We start from the raw sequence: 18,036 nt of genomic DNA, 5'->3' as shown, positions 1-18,036 counted from the left end.
TCAAACAGAAAACGATTAAGAAATTTTACGGGTTTCAATTTTACTTTAGACAGCGAAGAATTTCAAAATAAATTAAAAAATATTGAAAAAGAATTCACTCTTAACCAACTTATAACTCTTACCAATATTCTAAATATTTCGTACGAAGGCAATGAAAGCGAAATTGCAATAAACATGTTGACGTAATTAATGGATTTGAATAAACTGGCAGAGCTCGCTAACGCGTCTAGTTCAGAGTCGGACGAAGACATAAGCAATCCTCAAAGTGAAACTGATCCTTTGAATAAAGAGAAGGAACACAATTTTCCAGTGCTGGGCAATGATGAAAATAAAAACAGTAATTCGTGTTTAAAAGATAAAAATAATTCCTGTCGAAATTTTGAATTTCAAAATGTCGCTATTAATTATTCTGATATCGAAAGTACTATTTCTAAGTATAATGCAGGATCGCATGAAAATATTGTTCATTCATTTTCAAAGACGACCACTCATGCCGTCCCCACACACATATATATACATATATATATATAAATACGCTCACTCAGATACAGGGAGGGATGATAAGAGCACCCCCTCCCCTCTCTTGAAAAATACCTCAGTCACATTTTTTTCCCCTTTAAAGAAAAACCAAAACTATGTAAAATTCAGAAGATAAACTTTCATTCATCCGTTGCATAAGAAATCTGCATAACGTCTTATTTTTATCGCCGTTTGTTGACGAGATGAGGCCTCGAAATCTAGGTGAAGGATGCGTCCGAGAATGTAAATAATTAATTGGAGACCTGTTTTTTTTTTTTTTTTTTTTTTACGTATTTATTGACAAACGATTAAAGTAACCAAACGATCCATTTTCCACATTTCATCAACTGATAATCGTTATTTATTATTCTTTTTTTTTTTTGATGACGAGGCTGTCACGAGGTAATGAAAAATATTGAAAGAGGTTTCATTCCATTTGGTGTGTAGACATATTTTTTTCATTATTACATATTGAATGCATTATTGTTCGTGCAACTGTTTACTTTAATTTCATTATTCGAAGCTGTAAATGATTTTGAAACTCACGGTAAGTACATAAATATACTACTTTTATTTCGCACTAAATAATATTATAATTTTCGAAAAAGTAAACTAATTTATGAATTAAACCAGTGATAATCAATATTTTGCTGTCGCTGCACACTTAAAAGTGTCCGAAATTTGACGGCACACAAAGAAAAAAATAAGTTTAAAAGATGTATTCTTACCTATGTAAAATGGGTTATGATAAATAATTATGATTTTATTTTCATAACAATTAATTGCATAGCTTATTTTAATGGATAGCTTTTATTTCCTTTTCTAAATTAATATTGAGCTTTCTTTCTTTTGTTTATTAATAAATTTAATAGTCAGTAAATTTCCCACATATTTTAGGATAGTCAGAGACTGTATAATCCATAATTATTCGTTATTTATTATTAACTATTTACTTACTTTCGTTTTCTTTTTGTTTCCGTTTTTAGTTCGGTTTTGTTTTTATTGTGCTATATATATATATAAAGAGAGAGAAAACATGTATAAAGAATGATGATAAGAGAAGAAGTAAAATTTTTAAAATAAAATATTTTTAAAAAATAATTTATTTAAAAAAAGCTTATTAAAAAGCCGAAGGATAAAGTAATGTAAATATAAAATTTCTTCATCAGCTCACACGATTATATCCGCAAAAAAGAGTGCTTTCTAATATGGTACGATGTCAGTTATCTTGGATTGGTTCTGCGCAATGGTTCTGCGCAAGGTAATGATATTATACTGGATAATTTAAAGCTTATAATTAATAAGATTGATGTTTGCCGACCATGTGGCCGAGTGGTTAGCGTGTCTGACTGCGGAGCCATTGGCCGCTGGCTCGAATCCTGCTCAGGGCATGGATGTTTCTTTCTCTGTCTTTGTTCTATGTCCTTTCCTCTTTGTGTGAATGTGACCCGCTCTATAAACGGGTTTGTGGTCGTATGACGTGGGGGACGCTGCTCCACCGCCGTGGCTTCGCCACAGGTGCCCACTGGGTAACGAGAAGAGAGTAGCAGTTCTGGCATTTCTATGGCCAATGGGACAAACCCCAAGTGCCCTCCATTAAAAAAAAAAAAAAGATTGATATTTAATTTAGAAAATTAACATTTATTTAAAAAATAAACATGATTTGCGCATTTTGCACAAATTTTTAGCCACGGTTTGCCCGAATTGGATTTGTTCATGGTAAAAACATAAATTAACAAAGAAGTTTTTAGTAAATATAATAATAATAATATGGAATTAACTGAATGATTTTACATAGAATTTAATTACATTAGTTGGATGTCAGTTTTTTTATTTTATTGTTATTATCAAATTTTATACATATATATATATAAAATATATGTACTGTATATATATATGCATATATATATACACTGTATATATATTTTTTCACATACATGCGTTCAGCACCGAAAAACAAAGAGAAAAACGAAGATAATTAATAAGTTTTATTAACTGCGCATAAGCTACAAGTATATGGAACTCATAAAATAAACTAAAATATTGAGAAAATATGAAAAATATTAAAAAATAATGACAAGAGAAGAAAATTATTAACAATAATATTTCAAAAGTATTTAAAAAACATAATTTTTGATATCTTAAAATATAAAAAAATTAAAAATCCGGAAAACAAAACAAAGAAAAGATATAATCTCTTCATCAGCTCACACGATTATATCCGCAAAAGGAGTGCTTCCTAATATTGTATTAATATAGCCAAAGCAAAATATATCAATATATATATATACATAAAAGTATGTTGTATCGCAATAAAGAATAAAAGGAGAACAAAGGGAAACGAAGAAAATTAATAAGTATTAACTGCTGCGTCTAATCTATAGAACTCATAAAACATGTTCAAAATATAGAAAAAACAAGGAAAATAATATTAGACAAAAATTAATTATCATATTTAAGGTTCGAGCTATTAAGATTGAGTCATGGTACGATCAAGTCTGAACATTAGACGAAAATTTAATCACCTTGTTTTTTTTTTTTCCCTCTCCTCACGATTTCTATAAAATAAACTATGATAACAGAATTTTTTTCTTTCCTATTACGTCGAATAAGTTGTACCCTCACATTCGATAAAAAAAACAAAACAATTTTTTTAATTTTTTTATTTGCGATATGTCGAGAGGAGAAAGTGAAAGAATGATAAAAAGCAAGAATCTTATCTCCGGAGTTTGATGACACATAAAACAATTGATTGCTTCAACCCTTGTTTGTGTTGCAATTGAGGCAAAAATCTATTCTTTCAAACATTCTGCATTTGTATCCGATTTTAAGAAAACTAGGATCCTCCGCCTCCTATTCGTTACACTCACCTCCCCCCCCACCCCACTGTTGCTTGCTCATTGTTTCGTTCTTTTTCTTCTCTCCATAGCAGGGAATTAGCGCTCACTATTAAACATATTTTAATCGAGTGTAAAAAATTTAAGACACAGACGTCATTTTGGTAGCTGTAATCCAACATTGACTTTATTAATTGGGGATAAACCACACAATAACATTTTTAATTATCATTGGTTTTTACAAATCAATTTAGCTTTAACTTATAGCAGAATGATTCTTATGAAACAAGTTGCATGCAGGTGCGGTATGACCAAAAATGGCTTTTGCTCCAATAATTCTTAATAAACTAAACGAAACTAATTGTGACATTAAAAGGAAGAATTTTCCCCATTAGTCAGTAATAGTGACGTATGTTTCCTATGCGGGGGAGGGGGGGGTGAGAGAGTAAAGGAATGATTGGGTTGCAGTTTTCACCAAGGAAATGTTCGCTCGTAGCAGAGACGCTTATTTCTTTAAATTTAGACACTATAGAATAATCAATTTTTCTTTTAATTGTAAATTTCATGACACAAATATAGGGTGAAAAATTCTAATCTTAAATGGTGTCTCATAATCTATAAAATGCCCTGATAAAGACTTCTAGAATAATCAACAGTATTTAAACAGAATGATTACGCTTTTTTATCTCTCTTGGAGTATATTTAAAAAATTTTATTATTTACTTTCGTAGTTTTATTTTATTTAAAATTCCTGTTATTTTTTAATCAATCTCGAGTTTATAAATGAAAGATGTCGGGGGGGGGGAAGAAATCAAATATCAATAAATAGTTATGATTTAAAGTGGTTCAAGTTGGAACCCCTCTGACTACCCCTCTATATTACCTATTTATTCTAGAATACTTGTGACTCTTATTCATTAAACAAACGACTTTTCTTTTTTTAAACCTTATTGAATGTGTTGTTATTTATCATGTGTTTCTCAAAGGATTAATATAGATTTTAAACTTTTCTGGTAGAAATAGTGTCATTAAAAATACAAAAAGCAATTTTCTACCCCGTTGTGATTACACTAGTGAGACAATTCAAGGGAATTTTTTTTTCACAATTTTTTTTTTTTTTTTTTTTTTTTTTTTTATTTTTTTTNATTCAAGGGAATTTTTTTTTCACAATTTTTTTTTTTTTTTTTTTTTTTTTTTTTAAATTTTGTTTCTTTTTCCAAAATGAAGTTTAGGGCTCAGTTTTCAGTATCGGTCGGCGGGACTAATAACTATTCACACGTTAATGGCGAAAGCATGAGAAATATTACCAAAAGTAAAGGTCCCGCAGTGGACTGATCGTTAAGACACGGTTCCCAGCAGATCACCGAAGTCAAGCATCACTGGTTGCGGTCAGTGTACGGATGGGTGACCACTTGGATCAGTCTACGTAGGGACCGAGGGTGTGCGGTATTGGTCCTCGTTAAACTGTGCTACCGTAAAGTGCTCGACTTCGCGCGTAGGTCGTCGGGCTACCGAAGCGGGGGTGCCATCCCCTCTGCAGAGGATCAAAATTGTGATGGCATGTCTTCGGATCATCCTCCGGGATGTTTCCCAGACCGTCGCCAATAGCCCATTGTGCAGCTCTAGTGCGACGTAAATTAACAACAACAACAATAAATTAATAAGAAATAATAATCCGGAGATTTTACGCCGAATTTTAACTTCTAGCGCCATCTGTGCTAAGAGCAATCATTCAATTTCTATGATTCTTATTACAGTCGCTCCGAAGTGAAATGAATCGGGGCCAAAACTCAAATATTTGGTACGCAACGCCTAGTGCAAAAGGATTAGTGATGTAAACAAAGTATTTAAAAGGGAATTTGTTTAAAATTTTTTGTTTATTTTAACGTGGTATATTGACTTTAGAATGAAATTGACTTCTCTAAATTGTTTTAAATAACTATACTTGCTTTTTAGACCGTGGTACACTATTTAATTTTAAGTTTGGTAAAGACTATTTTAAAAAAATTAGTTTCGTTTTTGATGTTAGGCCATAAAGTAAATTTTTTAAAATTTGTTTATTTTAGGTTTTCGAACTGTGACTATGTCGTGGAAAGCTGTAGAAAAATCACTAACTCGGCGGAAATTTATACCAGCAGAAAATTTAGTAACGACTCGATTAAATCGCTGTTTAAATACATTTGATCTTACGTTTCTAGGTAAGCTCTATTTCACTATATGTTTTTATTTCTATCAATCTAATTCATATTAAACCAATGTTCTTTTTTCTTAAAAAAAATCTTGTAGTTAATTTTTATTTGCGGTTTATGAGTAGCACTTTTTAAATTTTTGAATAGGTTTTAATGTTACTGCAATCAAAATTAGATTTTGATTTTCACCTGTTGTGTTTCAAGTTAATTTTCTGAAAGTTAGAGGATGCGCCAACTACAATCGCCAAGGTGCCAAACAGATTTAACTTTGTTGAGGCAGTTTCATTTTAATGTTATTTCTTTCTATACTACTAATATCCTCTTTTTCTGGAAAATAAAGCTTTGATTATCATGCTTCCTCGCTCTCCAGAAACTACCTGCCCCACCAGACGAGCTCCTAGTTTGGCAACGACATTCGGAGCTGGAGCAACTGTTAAAACTTTAGTTTCATCCAAGTTATATATTTGATCCATTGTAAAATGACCAGAAGTAAGAGCTCTCCCATAATTGTTGAAAAATTCTTCAACATTTTCTTTATTAAAAGCTGTAGCTCTTGCAAAGCTGGTGTTTTCCGGTTTTCTTAAAGTAAGCTGTGGGTGATGCTTCATAAAACCTTTAACCCAGTTAATTCCAGACGTTTCATTTTTGTCCCAGCTACTAGGAATTTTGGAGTTGAAACACTTTGCGTTATCATAGGAAAGTTTTCGAACTTGTCTGTAAGTTAGACTATAATTGAGAATTGAACATGTAATTATGTATTCACAAAGCAGGGTTTCTTGCTGGACATCAAAAACTTGTTGGCTTGTGTATTTAGAACTGTAGCATTTTATGTTAGTTGTACATTGTTTGGTTTCACCAATCAAACAATTTTTTGACTTTCTTTTTTTTTTAATCTATAAAATAAAGCTGAAAACTCCATTCCAAATAAGTCTGCTGCTGCTCTTAAACATGCACCATTTCTGACAGCTTCCATTGCTTTTTCAATGTTTTCTTCACTAACTTCTGGTTAAGTGTGCTTTTTTTATATGCTCGCAACATTTTTATAAACTGTAAGAAGGTAAAATAACGGGATTGAGAATTTTATTAAATATAATGTTACACCGTAAACTTTTCAGTTTTCTTAAAAAATGTTTTCCTTAAAAAATATAAGAAATCAGTAAGTGAATATTCAATTTGCAGTTAGTATTACTTTTGAAATTTTTTTTAGAAAAGTTGACATATATGGAATATTATCTAAACTATTGCAGTTGTACTATTCATTATTTTACTGTAGATTTACAATTGTCTTTATGTAGTAATGTATGGACCTTTAATAGGATCAAATTACCATTTATAAAATTTAAAAGTAAAAATGACTAAAAAATTTATTTTTTCAATGCTTTTTGGTTTTGTATTTCACGAAACAGCTGCTTTTAAAAATACATAGAATTTCTTTGAAACTTTTTCAATTATTGCAACTAACAAGCAATGGAGTTAAGCTTTTGGCAAATCACGTTGTTGTGATGGTTTGTACTCAGTACTGTCTTTATGCATGGGCACACTAGGGCAGAACCCCAGGCACTCAGGAGGCACTTGAGAACCTTACTTTTCGAAAAATTATAATGAAAAAATCTGAGAATAGACAGCATTATCTTCTGTATTTTTTTTAAATACATATATTCTATTGCATGAAGTGTAATTTTTCTTCTTCTACAGGGGTGATTGTGCTCCGGAAAAAGTCCGGATTTCCGGAATTTTCACTAACTGTGATCCGGAAGTTTCCGGAAATCGAAGGTCCAGTTGTTTTAACAAATCATTTATCACAAAAGTTTCCGGAAATCAATGATATCAGGGTTGCCTCCGGCGACTAAAAAACTACTGTTTTCGGCCTTAGGCGACTATGGCGGTTTTTTTTTTTTTGCCTGAAAAGGCTAAAAAAGCAACTATTTTCAGGAATAGGCGACTATTGGGAGACTTTTTTACTTTTGGCGAAGTTTTTTCGCAAAAATGAACGTTACTTTTCAGTCCCCTCGCTAATACGTGCGTAGTGCTGCCTACCACGTGCATGTGCTCAGTGACGTCATCACGCTAATCACTCCCTTGTTATTTAACCCCACGGAAGAAAAAAAAAATCTGNATTAAATTGTTTTTTTTTTTTTTTTTTACTTCAACATTATATATATATTTTTTTTACCTCAAAATTTTTTTTCCGGATTTTTCCGGAATTTTGACTTGGGCTCACAATCACCCCTGTCTTCTATAAATAGCGATTATCTTAAGAACATTAATAATTAGAATAATTTATCACCAAGAAAACTTAAAAAGGCAACTGAACTCTATTTTTCTACGTTCGAATGAAAAATTTTGGTACTCGTAAAAATTTTAGGTACTTTAGGAGCATTGAAAGATGTTTTAATAACTGTTTAATTTGACAAATTAATTCGTCCCGCAGTGGACTGATCGTTAAGACACGGTTCCCAGCAGGTCACCAGAGTCAAGCATCACTGGCTGCGGTTAGTGTGCGGGTGGATGATCACTTGGATCAGTCTGTGTAGGGACCGAGGGTGTGCGGTATTGGCGCAAGTCGTCGGGCTACCGAAGCGGGGGTGCCATCCCCTCCGCAAAGGATCGAAATTGCGATGGCATGTCTTCGGATCATCCTCCGGGATGTTTTCCAGACCGTCGCCAATAGCCCATTGTGCAGCTCTAGTGCGACGTAAACAACAACAACAGCAAAATAATTCATACATTTTGAGTTTTTTATTTTATTTGTTATATTTTTTAATGTTTAATTTAATTAAATTCCATGGTTTTGAAAATTATTTTATTATTTGAGGATAACAACTGTTACGCAACTTCTTTTTTAAAAAAAATTATGCATAGTTTAAAATTGCATTCTTTGAGTTTTTGAGATAATCAAGTTATATTTAAATTTGTTAAAAATATTGCATCCTATCTTAAAAATGATTTATGCGTGTGAAGTTTTTTTTTCAGTTCGTTTTTTAAACATTATGGCCTGTTATAGGTGCTCTAAATGCTATTAAGACGACAACAACAATCAATTTTATTTTTGCTTTCTTCTTAGGTGTAGGGAGCACTCTAGGCCTTGGTATTTATATATTAGTGGGTCAAATTGCTAGTAACACTGCTGGGCCAGCAGTTGCTGTATCTTATTTGATAGCTGCCATCGCCTCTGTATTTGCAGGTAAATTAAATAATAATTCCTTTATTTTGTGCTATTTACATAGATGCCAACTCTACTGGATTTTGACAATTTCTCCTGGTCTAATTAAAATTTGAACATTTTAGAAAATTCACTAAAATTGAATTAGTTTCCTAAAAAAATCCCTATTGAAATAAAATTTTTGTACAGATTATCGCTTTGCTTCAATATTAAAATAAGTATTACTAATACATAACGATGCAAACCTCATTTATAGAAATCAGTTCAAAATTTTTTTTGTTCTAAAATGTTTAGTTTATTTTTATTCAGAGCTCTCTTTTTAAATAAATTAAAAAAAATCTTTTAACTATCTTTGATGAATTAAATGCCTATTATTATTCAAAATTCTTAATACATAACAATTCAAGTATTCCAGTAAACTGCTAATGGCAAAAGCAACACAGACGGTGAACTTATTACAGCTCCCACGACCAGCATTCAAAGCCTTATGATCTTAATACAGCTCTCCCTGCCTTTCTTGAAACAGCAATGAATCAACTAGTTCATTCATCTATCACAGATAAAATTCTGGTGGAGGAGAACTGTAGTGTGTCTTCACTATAAAAATACAATTCTTATCCACTAGTATATAAGAACTCGATTCTATGTACCTTTATATAAAAGCGGTTGATATTGTTGTCTCCCCACAGTTGTCTAATAATTCCTTAAATCACTAAATTGTTGTAGTCTTTGTCTAAGAGCGTTATTTTCTGTTGGTGTTTATACTCTTATATATGGTGTAATATTTCCAAATACAGTCAAACCTCGTTAACACGAAATCGACGGACATAATTATTTCATGTTAACTGAATTTTGTTATATCCTGTACATCATTAAAGCAATTTATTTCATACTTTAAATACATGTTATTACTACATTTTATTTCATAACCCTTGTTGAACAGCCGATCCAATTATATTTGGTTTACAACTACTAACGTTCAACGCTGTACCCTGTTATTTTTGAACCCAAGTATTTTTTATTTTATACCCGTCGTTGAACAGCCGACCCAATTTTGAGTTTACGATAACTAATGTTCAGCTCCGTAGCCTTGTCATTTTGAACCCAATCCAGAAGACAAGGGAACTCCTGGATCAGTACACACAGAGGTATGATTTGTTATGGAAACACGGAGGACTTTGTGACTCGACAGATTTAATGTGCAGCAGTCACCATTTACTACACGGGGAGTCTTCGGCCACCCACGCCCTCTTGGTCACAGGCCCAGTACTCATAGGCAACCAGACTATCCCTGTCCTGAACCCAAGTATTGTGGTTGTAATTTTGACGTCAAAGGGACTCTAACCAATGATCTGTCTACAACTGAGGATATTTTATGCAGGCACTGTGGTCTGTGCAAGCTGGATGCGAGATTCGAATTGACCGACCGTCCCTGAGATCGACCCCGGTTCACTTCGTTGGAAGGCAAACGCTCTATCCCCTGAGCCATCACGGCTCTGCGTACTGCATTAATGTATGCAAACAATTCATTATGAACTAAACAATTTATTCATTTCATTTATTTGCCCATCTGCTAAGAAATAGCGTTCCTCAAAATGAATTATTGGGATTTCATTCAACATTCATTATAATAACTCAGTCAGGTATTATAGTATAACATACTTTACTACCATAATCCAATTATTTATTATAGGTGCTGCGTCCAGTTTCCTTTCATGTTAAGTGATTATCAGTTTGAAAATTTCATATTAAACAAGTAACAGGGTTCATTCTAAGCGGGGTTTACGGGGCGGCCCGCCCCGTATGCCCTTTTGATATAAAATATCCGCCCTATTGCCCTTTACTCCTTTTATCCTGCCCTGATATAATTAAATGCGCCCTGTTGTGTCCCCTCCAAAAAGATACCACTTTCCTGTAAGAAAGGATTTTTTTGACCTGTCTCCCCCCGCTTAGTTACTTTTCCTTACTTTTCTTGAAATCAACTTGTCTTCCCTCTAGCTCAAAAGCTATGGGTAAATGAGATTCCGAAAAGCTCCCCCCCCCCTCTTTACTATTTCCTCTTGAAGTTAGTAGTTTAAATAAGAGATCTTCCAAGAAGTTCCTCGGGGAATGCAACCCCTCCTGCAGCTGTGTGGGTTCCTATTTTCTCTTTTTAGAAAAATTTCTTTTTCTTAGAAATGGACGTATTGCTTATTTTAAGAAACCATACTGCTATGATGACGGTCAGTAGGCCTGGCAAGAGTTTTCCTGGAAAGAATTTTTTAAGGGAAGAAATCTTGTTCACAAGGCCTGTAGACAATTTTAGGGGTCAGACTAGGTCATATAGATAAAAGATACATTCTCATGTAGCTTCTGGACCCCTCTGTCCAGCTTTATTCTTTTGAAGGAAGAAAGAAATTTTTACTTTTGATTTCAAAAGTGAAGGGACTTAGACAATTAACTACGAAATAAAAAAGCTTTTTTATCCAAAAAAAAAAAAAAAAAAATTCTAATTTTAAAATAAACTTTTTTTTACAATGACGCAATACAATTCTTACAATAATAAGTTTCAAGTTATGTTACATTACAAGTTATTTTAAGATATTAGCAAACGATAATTTTTATTCCGTTTTTTTTTTTTTTTTTATATATTTTTCTCATTCTTCGTTGGCACGCTGCCAGGAGTATAAACATATCCGTTCTTTTTTTTTTTACTCTTTTAAAATATTGTTTAGCGCTATAAAACCTCTAACTTTCTCGTTTTCATTAGAATTTATCCTAGCAGTCGATCTTTTTATTAATTTGTTTATTTATGTTATTACTAGTGTGTGCAAAGGTATGACTGCTCCTCATAAAAGTTGAATCAAGCACACAATTTATTTGTAGATGAAGCATATTTAATTCAATTAATCGTTTTTTTCCCCCTTTCATACATTTAGAATTTTTTCTAAATTTTTTACTCATAACTGAACAGACATTACGAGTGATGTAATTATATCGGTAAATTTAAATACGTAACTTTCCTTTATTTAAAAGTATTAAATTTATTTATAGCTGTATGCTTGTACCTCAAAAATATTAAAAAAGGAAATTTATTTGAAGATACAACATGTGTTATGCGCAAATTTTTTTTTTTTTTCTTTTTCTGAATGATCACAATGCAGCTTTAATTTGGCCGCCCATTTTAAATAGAACTAAATAAATTGATAAATTAAGAAATGGTTTTCTTTCTTTAATAGTAACTCGTTTGTTTGACGATATTTTTCAAATGAGGTGTTTGATTCGACACTATCACAATTACCAAGCCGATCGATAACTCTATGTTGTATTTTCCATATATTTAAATATGACACTTCTATACTGTTACTTAAATTATTTTTTTCTCGTTATTATAGAAATTTGGTCTTTATTTTTGCGCTTATTGCAATTTCGGCTATGATCTATATCACATACCATGATTTGACAATGCATTGTAATATTAGATAGATTAATTTAAATACCAAACTTTTTTCATTTAATATTTTTCAGCTTTTTATTTATTTATTAATTTATTCTTAATATCAATGTTATCGCTTTACTAACTCTGCGTTTGTAAGATCGTGCGTCGTAAATATTGTAAATTGAATTTATTTTAATATAATGAGCAAATTTTTATTTTGATTCTTCTTAAAACTTAAAATGTTAATTTAAATACAATAAAAAGTGCTGCGGTCGCAAATGAATCTTTTTTAATAACTTATTTATTTACTTTATAATAATTTGTAATTGCTTTAATTGTTTTATTTTATTTCTCTTAATCACAGGGTCCGTACGCGCCAGACTTGATAAGTCATGGAATTGTCATAGAAAAACGTAATTTTACTTGTAACGTACTTGTACGTTTTTGATAACGTAATTTGCGACATTTCCCCTTTCGAAATTGAAATTTAAGAAGGAAAAAAAAGTTTTTTTCCACACCGATCTTTATTAGGTGCATCCATACCCAGATAAAAAAAATCTGAATTGGCAAAATCAGTGGTAAGTCTCCACTCAGGGGGCGTCGCCTTTAGGCAGGGCATAATTAGTACAGTGACAGTGATTTATAATAGAGAATCACTTAGGCTGTTCCATGGTCATTCAATGGTTAAGAAAATTGAACAGTGCGAGCGTTAGTTTCTTACACTTCAGATAAGTTATATACATTTCTTTTTTTTTTTTTAAATATAGTATTACTTTTTGTGCTGATTTAGTATTTATCATGAAAGCAATTTTCTTTTTTTTAGTTATTTATTATTAATTTCGTTTCTTTAACATCTTAATTTATACTTCTTTTTTTATCTATTTATCCATCTTATTTATAATAATTTTTTTTTTTTAAGAGAAAATCTTGACTAAGTGCATTTTTATTATTTTTTTTTCGGGTTTTTTTTCCTTCTCTTCTTGCAAAAGTTCATGAATTGATGAAGTACGATTTTACTTCGCTTCAATGCAGATTATTGGGTAGTATTTTTATTAAATTTTTTTAGAATGACTTAGTTTTTGAGAAGTTTTTTTATTTATTAGTTTGTTTATTTTTTATTAATAATTTCTCCGTTTATTTTTCGTTGTCTTGCAGCTTTGTTTCATATTTTAGGATAATTTATTTTATTTTTTAGCAGACAAAAATATGCGATTTTATCCTTTATTTTTTTTTTGCTTGTACTTTGATTTGTTAGTTTCTTTTTAGGGTGATTTGATATTAAAAATATGCCTTTTTTAATGTTTTTTTTTTCTTTTTTGCATAATTTATTTTTATTGTAACACTTTATTGCAATCTTATTTTCCTATAATTAACATTTTAATTGATGCTCATGTATTGGATATTTTAACTGTTTATTGCGTTTTTGTGTTAAAAAACAACGGTAGCGTTTCTAGCTTTCGGTAGCGCTTTTGTGTTCAAAAATGTTCTTACATTAATTTGGATTTAATTTTGATTTCACACAGATTTATTTGTATAAATTTTTTAAACAACTTCGTAACTATAAAAAAGTTTATTTTCTATTATTTTTTTATTGTTGCTCTGTAAATTCCTTTAGTCTTATTTACCCTTTCCTTGCAATTAATTATCATAGGGGTGCATAACCTGCGGCCCGCCTACTACTGAAGTGCGGCCCGCGAGAGCTACTGATCACAATAAAAAATTTTAATCGCACTTTTGAGTCATCGCGTTTTGACACGTTCAATTTTAATAGATTCAATAGTAAACGTATGTTTAACGCGCTTTCTTTAATTCGAATTCATCGTAAATATAAATTATTTTGTTAAACACTTATTTCCACTTTGTAACGTGATTTCGAAAATCCTGAATTTTTTATTAATTTCAATAAACACTTTTTGGTGCAATTTATTTGTGACAATTTAATCTTAAATCTAAGTAATTTTTTTCCTTCTTTTTTTTGCTTTTCTTTCTTCTTTTAAGCTATTTTTTTTTTGGGAGTTATTGCTATGCATTCCCACGTACTATAAAAAATTCCTATAATTTCATTACGACATGCGAATTTTAAATCTCACATTCGACAAACTTTATTCTTGCTGAGTTAAGCATAAATTTAAGTAATTATTATTACTTTTTTTTTTGAATTGCCATACTTTTCCACGTGATTTTGTAACTACGATGTTATTACAACACGCAAAAAGGAATTTTTTTCTTCATTTTTTTTTTAAAGAAAAGTTTATTAATAACGTTCATTGAAAAAAATGCTGTGTCATAATAAAAATGCCTATAAAAAGAAAAGTTAATGAAAAAGAAAAACAGAAAAAACAAATTGTTCTTGGTTCCTAAAACAAACTTTTAACACTGAAAATCAGTTTTCTATATTTCCAGTTATTTATATAACAGTACAGGGAAAGAGTGATAATAAATTAATAGTATGAGACGTTCTGTTAAAATGCTGCGTTATAATAAAAGCAGCAGAAAAAGTCAAGAAAAAAGAACTAAGTCAACAGAAATGCTCTGAAGCAGAATAGAAAAAAGCAAAAATGAAAAAAAAAAAAAAAAAAATCGTTCTCAATTCTCAGAATTAGAAGTATCGAAAAAATAACGAAATAGATTTGTCTGATTAAAAAAAAAAATTTTTTTTTTTTAAAAAAAAGCAGTAATTCAAAAACTTGTGGTTCAGAATAAAGTAATCTAGTTTTCCAACTTTCTTTTTTCCCTTAGTCTTCTAGAAGATAAATTTGCAAGCCATGTGCAGAAACATGGATTTTAAAATTTTTGAAATTTATGTTAAAACTATTTCTTATAATAAACAATACTATAATATAGTCAAAATACAATTTTATATTTTTTATCATATCTATACAAATTCAAAAGAAGAAAAAAAAAACTCAGAAAAATATATTTTTAAAGAAATATTCTGAGGAATATTTGACTGCTCATTTAACCAACTGAATTTTTGACTAAAGTGCCAAATGCTCATTAAATCCTTAATTTAAATGCAATATGATAGCAACCTGAGAAATTCATAAGTGGTGGAAAACGTGAATTTTTAAACTGCTCACTGTTTGTTGCTTAAGTAATCATTTTCGATAAAAAAAAAAAAAAAAAAAGATAACGTTTACTATATAAAAAAATCTAAGAATTAATAAAATGAAATAATAAAGTACATTACCAAATAAGTATTGAATTTTATTTTGAACTATAAGTTTTGTTTTTATTTTAGGTTTTTGTTGAAAACTTATAAGTTTTCTTCAATTAAAATATTTAATTTGAATTTATATTACTTAATTCAACACAAATTTTTTTCTTACTTTCATTCTGCGAGCATTGAAGTTTTTTTTTTATTAGAATTTATCTTTAAAATGAATTTTTGTATTGCATGATTTGATAAAAATGGCATTTTTTCTTTTTTTAAAAGTATTAGTTTTTTTTATTTTCAAATGAATTCTAATAATTGAACGACTTTAATTTTCAACAAATATATTATTAGGTTTATTGATAAAAAAAAACTAGAACACTAATGTTAAAAGAAATATTACTACATTTGCCATTAACGTGTAAGTTTGATATTATTGCTGCGACTGAATTCAAGTATAAAACTTCCAGTATTTTTTATTTAAAATGACTGGAAGTATGAATTTTATTTTGCAATTTTTTTTGTAAATATTGTTTTTTATGTATATACTTCAGAACTTCGTTTTCAACAGTTAAGCTTAAAAACGCAGTTTATTTTATTTTTTTATAAGGGAGAGCCAGATACATAATAAGTTTATTTTCAAGATTAATATTCATATTTTATCTGAAAATAGTTATTCTAATCATCAACTCGAGAAAGAAAAACATATCTGAAAAATTTCAGTTGTTTCCCCAGGTCTTTCAAAGGTATGTGTAAAATTTTAAATATATTTTTAGTGAACTAAGAAATATTGAGATAAAGGAAAAAAACCTCGTTTGAATTTTTTTTTAAATTTTTCAATTCAAACTGTAGCCTTTTTTCCTTGGAAAATTGTAGTTATACATTTGATAATTATAATTGTGATTAGTGATAAAAGTAAACTTATATATAATTATTCATTTTAACTATGCAAAGAAGGGTAAGATATTTGCCCTTTTTATAAAATACAATGTCCTTTTTTAAACTTGCTGCCCTTTTTTTTAAAAGTATAGTGCCCTTTTCAATTTTTAGCACCCTGCCCTTTTTTTAGTCTAGAATGAACCCTGCAAGTAAGATACAACAATAATTGATGGTTGACTCTTTGGACGAAACACGTGTTTCACATAAACCGATATTTCATGCCAATGTTAAACATGAAAAATAGCAACAATAGTTGATTGCTGACTTACGGGACCAAACATTTGTTTCGTGTAAAGCAATATTTTATATTAAGCAGTTTAACTTTAGTGAGGTTCAACAATGTTTGAATTTCTGTTGAAATTTTGTAAAAAATATGAACTATATAGCTGCCAGCTCTACTGGATTTCACCATTTTCTCCTGGTATAATAAAAATTCTGGTTTTTGTATATTTTAGAAAGTTCCCTATAATTGATTAAGTTTTCAAAAAAAAAAAAAAAAATCCCCAAAATTATTTTGTAATTTGCTTGACTATTATTTTTAATACTGCTTGAAATTTCAAATATTATTAGTACAAAATGAAGCAAGCCTCACTTATAGGAATCAGTTTAAAACTTTTTGTTTTTCTAAAAATTTCACTTAATTTTTATTCAAAACTGCTTTTTAAGTTATAAAATCATTTAATTATCAATAACGATTTACTTGTTTATTACTATTTAAAATCAAAAGTTAAAGATAATAATAATAATAAAAAAATTAAATTAATTTAATGCCCTTCATAAATGGAAAATACTGCAGACCATTAGCGTAATAGAACTTTTGTATTTTAATGACAATAAAAATCCCTAAAATTCCCCAGGTACGAAAATATTTTTTTAAACAGCCATCTTGAAATTTCTATTTGGTAAAATCTACTGGATTTTTTCCTATCTATGTTTGCAGCAATGGAACTATAAATTATTGAAAAAAATTATTATAATTATTAATATAAATGTCGCCTCTGACAATTTTAAGAGTACCAATGCCTTATTTATTATGTTTTGTAAATTTTAAATATGCCTATTTTGTGTGCTTATAGCTCTTTGTTATGCTGAATTCGGAGCGAGAGTGCCGAGAGCAGGTTCTGCCTACGTGTACAGTTATGTTACAGTGGGAGAGTTCATGGCATTTGTCATTGGTTGGAATCTAGTTCTGGAATATGTCATAGGTACTTCTCAATCAGGTCATTTCATTTTAATACACTATCTGAGGCCAAAAAGTATCCGGTCACCCAGTGGTTATGGAGCGTCTCCTCATGCACTCATATTAATGTATGTTCCCCCCTTTTTGCATCGATGACAGCCTTCTTGCAGTGAGTCATCTGCGCTATAATTCGTCCTATTCTATGGGATCGGGAAAAGGCAGTTTTTGAACACATTTGTGCAAGCCTCGGTGTGTGGATGGAAGAGAAATGGTCCGAAATATTGCCATACAGAGCAGCATTGTCCATATACATCTCAAGAGTTCATGTTTCCAACTACAGGAACTAACAGGCCAAACCATGTGAAACACCCCCACCAGTAGCCTAGTTTTAACATATGTTCTATGTTCGAGGAGTGTTATTGGTTACTCCTTCTTACACACACACATATATATATATGTATATATATATATGTATATTTATAGCATATATATATATACGTATATATATATATATAAGGGGTCTGTCCAGGTCAAATTTACAACCGTTTAGTGATACTTTCACAAATTCAACTTTAGGAAAAACAGTAGTTTCACAAAATAGGTACCTCTCAGAAAAACTTAGACATATCCCTGTATA

General features: G+C 30.3%; 1 protein-coding gene across 6 annotated transcripts in view; it reads left to right on the top strand.

Moving 5' to 3' along the window:
- The first annotated feature begins 879 nt into the window (after positions 1–879).
- LOC107452156 (high affinity cationic amino acid transporter 1) overlaps positions 880–18,036 on the top strand; it is a 64,004-nt gene continuing 46,847 nt past the window's right edge. For 2 of the 6 annotated variants that reach the window (XM_043055281.2, XM_016068493.3), the window contains exons 1-4: positions 5,112–5,342; positions 5,423–5,554; positions 8,610–8,729; positions 17,296–17,424. In XM_043055281.2, the coding sequence (XP_042911215.1) occupies positions 5,440–5,554; positions 8,610–8,729; positions 17,296–17,424 (364 nt within the window). In that variant the 5' untranslated portion in view covers positions 5,112–5,342; positions 5,423–5,439. Of the gene's footprint in view, positions 1,067–4,874; positions 5,343–5,422; positions 5,555–8,609; positions 8,730–17,295; positions 17,425–18,036 lie in introns of those variants that run through there. The other 4 variants (XM_016068482.3, XM_016068475.3, XM_016068486.3 and 1 more) reach the window with 4 other exon arrangements.

The sequence above is a fragment of the Parasteatoda tepidariorum genome, chromosome 8 (genome assembly GCF_043381705.1).
Source record: "Parasteatoda tepidariorum isolate YZ-2023 chromosome 8, CAS_Ptep_4.0, whole genome shotgun sequence".
In the NCBI taxonomy this organism is placed as follows: Eukaryota; Metazoa; Arthropoda; class Arachnida; order Araneae; family Theridiidae; genus Parasteatoda; species Parasteatoda tepidariorum.
Note: the sequence above shows the minus strand (reverse complement) of the source record. Positions and strands in the feature narration are given on the sequence as shown.